Source organism: Propithecus coquereli, unplaced genomic scaffold (assembly GCF_000956105.1).
Source record: "Propithecus coquereli isolate 6110/MARCELLA unplaced genomic scaffold, Pcoq_1.0 Scaffold23, whole genome shotgun sequence".
Lineage (NCBI taxonomy): Eukaryota > Metazoa > Chordata > Mammalia > Primates > Indriidae > Propithecus > Propithecus coquereli.
Genome location: NW_012147841.1, coordinates 43,191 through 50,026, shown reverse-complemented (window position 1 = coordinate 50,026; position 6,836 = coordinate 43,191). Strand labels below are relative to the sequence as shown.

At 33.2% G+C, this 6,836-nt stretch overlaps 1 protein-coding gene across 1 annotated transcript in view; it reads right to left on the bottom strand.

The window, feature by feature from the left end:
- CSMD3 (CUB and Sushi multiple domains 3) overlaps nt 1-4,022 on the bottom strand; it is a gene marked incomplete at its 5' end in the record, with an annotated part of 107,701 nt that extends 103,679 nt beyond the window's left edge. Inside the window, 3 exons of the mRNA XM_012645293.1 lie at nt 173-361; nt 2,858-2,971; nt 3,942-4,022. Of these exons, the coding sequence (XP_012500747.1) occupies nt 173-361; nt 2,858-2,971; nt 3,942-4,022 (384 nt within the window). The remainder of the gene's footprint in view (nt 1-172; nt 362-2,857; nt 2,972-3,941) is intronic.
- Nucleotides 4,023-6,836: the final 2,814 nt, after the last annotated feature.

Genomic DNA, 6,836 nt, shown 5'->3' with positions numbered 1-6,836 from the left:
ATGATATAAAGGTAAATTGAATGTTGATACTTCTAAAAATATATTATAAAATCACTTTTTTAATCAACTAACTTTAAGATCCAAAAATTACTTTTATACTGAAAGTCTGCATGTATAATTAGAGCAGTTGGACTTAATTTATGCATATCTAATAAATATAACCCTTGGTTACCATCATACACCTGAAGAACATCAAATTCCTTTTCTGTCTGGAAGAATTCTACAAACATGCTGATATTATAACCCTTTTCCACTGAAATGCTCCAGGCACACATTTGAAGATTTGGATAACTGTCAGGATATCCAGGGCTCAATATGACTCCTGTAGAATCTAGCCGTAATTCATTGGCAGGACAGAGCACTGTCAAAGAAAGATATTATTAAATAGTGCTAGTCTTTTAGAACCTCAGTGAAAACTACATTTTAAATAGAGCACTCTGCTTTCATGTTCAGTAATGATAAAGCAGATGATTCTTCGAATTATTTGTTAGAAGAGACAACTTGTATTAAGCTTATCATTCAAAAACTGGGGGTATGACCTAAAAATTTATAGTATTGATTTCTTTTTTTCTTCATAGAAGGTGAACCACTTTTCTGGACAATAAATAAATAGATAAATAAAAGATAAGACATTTATTTCTTCTTCTTTCTTTTCATTTTTTTCCCAACCATTGGAAAACCATTACACATATAAGAAACTGGTGCCCAGAAAGTTTACAGTGCCAAAAGTCTCACAGATTCAGTTGTACTCAATGTTTTCAAGCCACCAAATATAATCACTCATTAGATTTCACTTACATTGAATTTTTTTTAAAAAATCATATTTGGAATTGTTTTCTACATTGTAAGTGGAATATAGAGAGCTAAAGAGGATCCAAAGAACAGAGAACAAAAATGATTCTGCTTTGTTTAGGAAGAGTGAAAATAATCAAATAATTTAAAATAGACTAAAAACAGTGTAGATTAGTTCTAGCAGATTCCAGACTAATAACTTTTAACAAGTTTGTGAGTTAACTCAATTAAACAAAAACATAAAGTCAGGTTTTTGGCTTAAACACTTTATTAATTGATACAGAAACTCTAGATAGACTCACTCTGAGGGTGATTTATTAACTTTTAGCTAGTATCTGAAGTGTTATCATGAGAAAACATTTATTGTTTTTTTTTTTTTTTTTTATTCTCCACAGCAGACAGAATAAGAAGAGCTGCAACAACTAATCTACAGGAAAGTCTGATTTTGGAAATAAGACATTGAAAGTCTGAGAAATAAGGAATTGTGAAATGTCCAGGTTATCTGGGTTATTTTGTTTATTTGAATTAAATAAAATTTTTGGTGAATTGGGATCCAAATATAAAAGCAAGAAGCTTGCCCTCCCAGACCTCAGAATGTAACTTATATATTGGGGTCAAGATAGAAGTCCCATTATGTAATTACTCATTCACACCTCCTGTGTCTGCTCAAGTTATCTTCCCAGCTATAGTTCCCCAAAAGGCTGATACCCTGCCTTCTCCATTTGCATATCTAAATATCTGAATATGAATTCTACATAACCCCAAGGGGCTAGACAGTAGTCTTTCATGAAGGAGAAAGCTGCATGAATGACATATAATTTTTAGAATACAAGTGATAGATTGCAGAATACCCAAGCAACTTTAAGATGTTCTAATAGCACTGATTAAGACCACAAGAAATTCTCACACTGAAAATGGTGTATACCTCCTAACCTGTCTTTCTTTTTGTTACTGTAAAAGCCTTTTGTGAAAATTCTTTCATCTTCTTGTAAGGATCCCGATTAGGTAGAAAATCAAATGTTAATTCCTATTTATAACATGTATAGAAAAATAAACAGAATTTTTGTTTTAGACGTAACGTAGAAGTTAAGATACTGCACAAGAAACAGATTTCCATATTCTCAGGAATAAATTCCAATGAAAGAAGTAATCCAAAAACATGTAGAAAGGATAACCAAATACAACTTGATTTTATTCAAATAACCAATATTATGTTTAGTTAGTGTGTGTTAGGCACTGTTCTGGGACTAGGGGCTAGACAAATCAAAATAAATGATTGCTGAACATCACAGCACCAGAGCATCATTCAAGGCCCATCACCATCTTATAACATAGTAAATTCCTTGAAGTCCATGCCCCACTGTTTTTCACTTCTGTGTTTTCGCATTAGCATCTGCCACTTAGATTGTCCTTTCTCTAGTTCTGTTCTACCAGGATAAGTCTCACTCGTCATTTGGAGCTCATGACTCAGGGAACAACACCTCCATCAATCTTTCCCTCCCCCACAAACAGTTAAAAATTATATGATTCTATAGCTTCCTGGCCTCTTTCCTAAACACTGTATTGCTGTCACCTGTATGACTGCCATCTTGCTTATCCCATGATGGCTTTAAGTGGTAAAGGCCACTTAAAATGTATTTTTTGTTTGTTTTTTCTTCAGATCTTCATACTTAACAGGTACGCAGTAAAGTTAAATGAACACAGTGGTTAGAATAGAAACTGTTTCCAAGCAAAAGCAATTAACGCTGGAGCCTTTATGTAAAGTGATGTCTCTTTTTTCCACTTCCATTCCCACCCTTCAGAGCAAAAATCATTTAAGTAAGTTGAACTGACTTCAGGCTAAACTAGAAAAATTAAACCTTGAAAGAATCAAAGACGTTTAAAGTTAAATCTGAGAAATAATGGAATATTTCTAAATGAAAGATCGCATAGGAGTTGTATAACTTATAACATTACTGAAAGTTAAATATTTCATATTTATATAATAGATTTTTCTCAATTTTGTAGATATTGTGTTAAACATAAAACAAATATTTAAGGCATGAATAATCGTAAGAACTGGTACCTTGACAAACTGGAGGTGCTCCATCCATCTGGAGTCGTTCTCCCAACCTGCATGTCAAAATTGCATTACCAACCAAAGTAAATCCTGGAAGACACTGATACCTAATAATATCACCTATTAAAAAAAGAGAGAGAGAGAGGAGGGCGGCTTCAGATAAGCAACAAGGCAATGGTAAAAATAAACATATATTTCAATTGTAAAAGAAGACTATTTTCTTCTTCAGTCATTCTCAATCAGGATAAAAAATTTATTAGTTATAAGCAGGAGTAATATTCAAACTATTGAACAACCAGTACTTAATCGGCATTGACCAATAGGAACTGAAGACAAGAGTAAACTACCAGTCCATCTGTACTGATGCATACTGGCTGGATACAAGCAATAGTCATAAAGAAATAATTTGGTTGGTATAGGTAGGATATTCAATAAAAATATATCCAGTAGTTAGAAGGCTTCTATTTATTGCTTTTGTATTAAAATTAGATTTATATTGATCACTGACAGTTTTTTTTTATCTGTCTCAACCAAAATGAATATTAAATAGTAATGATAAAAGTTCATTATGGCAACATTAAGATGTCTTCTTACATCATTTTTCAAATTATGAGAAATTTTCCAGATTCAGTTAATTTGTTCTTTATTTAGTAATTTATTTATTATCAAATTGAGGGCAATCAATCAAGTATTTTCCAAGATATAGAAATCAAATACATCTTCTAAAATACCCTACATACCCTTCATTTTACTGAGCCAGGCTCAGGCCTGAATTCAAAGAACAGAAGTTAGAAGTATAGTGTCAGAAGGCAGCAAAATAATAACTTGGAAAGAATGACCAGCATACAGTTCAGATTCCAACACTGTTTTCTAATGGTACATTCTGAAAAAACAAAATTCATTTTCCTTGCCTAATACTCCCTTTTCTCTTTTCATTGCTCTCCTTTTTTAAAGAATTCTAAACAATCTGTATCAACCCAGGGGAAGAGGCTCTAAAGACAGGCTACGACTATTCTTTATTTTTGTTTCTTTTCAAACAAATACCTCTGCTAAGAGTATGTTTCCCTGAAAGCAATTTAACATACTTTACCTATTTCAAATTCATCATCTTCTGTCAAAATTTCAGCATTGGGTACGGGTGGTGGAGGTTGGCACACTCTTAGTTGATAGGCTATAAAAATAAACAATGTATTTATTCCTTTTCTGAGCAACTACATCTACTTGCATATGTGAAAAATACAAATTATGCAAGGTTGTTTTACAGGAATAAAATAAAAGATATAAGTTGTCACGTTTAAATTATTTATTTATTTTTAAAAATATACTACAACATTGAAAGAAAATGGCAAAATATTTTCCCATGGTAACAATGCTTACCTTTTTACTCCTTATTTCTTACTCCCATTCTAGTCCTTCTTGTTATGTGGTTCATAACAATTTCTTTTTTTTTGTTTCTTTTTGACATGACCACAATTTGAAATTATGTATTCATGTTTGCTTACTTGCTCAATGCCTCTCTTCCCCAAGGTTCATCAGAGAATCCCCTGCACTTAGCAAAGTGCCTAACATTCAGTGATAATTGCAAGCAAGTACTCAGTGTATACTCAATTCCAGGCACTGTTATAAACACTTATATTAAATCAATCCTCACAAAGTTTATTTTTTATTCAATTTATGTAACTATTAATATTTTTATAATTATCGCCATTTTATAAAGGAGAAAACTGTTACAGAGAGTTAAGCATTTGCCCAAATGACTCAGCTATGATGTGGCAGAGCTGGAGTCTGAACCTAGGCAGTCTGGCTCCAGAGCTTTCTCTCGCCACACTACATTAGGATAACTATGAAATATCTGTTTGTCGACTGTCATGTTTCTAATTATCTGCATCAACTTGAACAGGTCATCCTATTGTATTAGATAAATTCGTATTTGCTACAATTTAAAGACAACCGAGAAAAGGTCTTTATGAATACAAGCATCATGGCTAGTAGCCCCATATGATCCAAAAATCTGTAACACAATTTCTTGCTTGATTGAAGTCTTGTTATCGCTAAAAGTCTTTTAAAAATGTACTATACTCTTATTTATTCAAGAAACATATTTATGCTATTATAACATCTGAGGCAAATGACAGTGTTTTATATACCTAATTTTATTACTTAAACTTAGAAGTTCTCTGTGTGCTCAACGTGTGGATAAAAACAATGAGATTTATAAGACATAGTAACTTGTGCAAGACCACACAATTACTACAGGGCATAGCCAAAACTAAATTTTATGTCCTCTAATTTCAAAGCCCATATCTTCAACATTGCCCCTATTGCAAGAGTATTATGGGAGTATTGAGGAACATCAACTAGAGCAGTTAAGACTCCTCTAAAAGGAAATGAATGAGGTAAACTTTAAAGATTGAGTAAGATATTTCCAGTTCTAAAGAGCAATAATGGATATAAGAGCATTTCAGATGGAGTAGGAAACTTGAACAAAAACTTCAGCAAAGGATTAAGTCATTGATCCATCTCATCTAACCAAAAACCATTTTAAGAGGATAATTGGATAATAAACTTCCAGGTTACTAAGGACAGAGAGAAGGGGAAAAAATTTCAAAATGTAGATGAAGAATGATAAACCAAGAAAAAATTGTTTCAATTTACTTCTGAAAATTGTTATCTATCACTATAAACATCTTCCTTCCAGCACTTTAACCTGTTTATAAAAGCACTTGATGTGCAGGGCTGTTAATTTGCAAGTAAAACACTCCTATACACAGAAGGGTTATCATTAGAGGAAAGACCTGCTGGCAAAGAAGCCCAGGGCAGAAAAAAATAATCTGAGTTTTTGAGAAAAAATTTAGTGGAGAGTAATTAGAACTTTGAAAATTGTTTTTCTGAACTTAGACCTTAAAAGGGGTACAGTTATAAAGGTAAAATGTAATATTCTCACTTATAAATGGGAGCTAAATAATGTATACACAGGGTATGGAATGATGGATAATGAAGACTTGAAAGGGGGAGAGTGGGGGTGTAGACGATGGGAGGTTCCTTGGTGGGTAACTAAAAGCAATGCTGGATCTTGGATTGGAATCTGCACTGGGAAAAATGGCTAGAAAGGACATTATTGGGGCAACTGGTGACAATTGAATATAGGCTTTATACTGAAGGAGTTCCAAACATGACACTCAAAATAGGCCACTTTGGAATATGGATTATTTTGAACTAAAAGCACTTAAAGAAAACATCAGTGCAGAAAGGTCGCTCTGACCTCCCCTTTTTCTTCCTGAAAGTAGGAGATAAAATCTCCATATGGAAGACATTTTCCCTATGCCAGGAGCAAAGTAACATTCTTGTCATCAACAGCAGGAAGTTGAAGCCAAGAGAAATCTGTACAAACTTTATTAAAGCCAGCTCTTCCTAGGCACTTTGCTACCCAACGAACCACCCTAGCCTACACGTCTTTGCCTTGTCATGTTTTCCCAATTTACTAGTCTCTGTCCATCTCAGCATATAAGCATTTGGTTCTACTATAACTTCTTCTTTGAGTCTTCTTTTCTTTTGGAGGGAGGGAGCTCCTGTGTCATGTAAACATACATTAAGTAAATTTGTGTGTTTTTCTCCTAGTAAAAAAAAGCCTATATTGCAGTGAGTGTTAAACAAACAATTGCTGATTGATTCTAAAAAACTCAGTGTCCCCAAGTGACTTACACATTAAATTAAAAGTTTTGATTATGATCTCCAGGGGTCTCTAACTTTGTCTAATTAACTTCATCTCTTACCTATTAACCAGCTTACATTTTCAGCTACAAATAAACAAAGGACACTTCCTCTTCTCTATTTAAAATTCAAGGACCACTAATAGTCATGTGGCATATCACTCACCTAGGATGCCATTCTCACCTCCTAAAAGATATTAAATTGCATCCCTTCATTCTTTAATAATAAACTTTGAAAAATCAAACCTGTATACAACCTAACCCTTACGGCAATC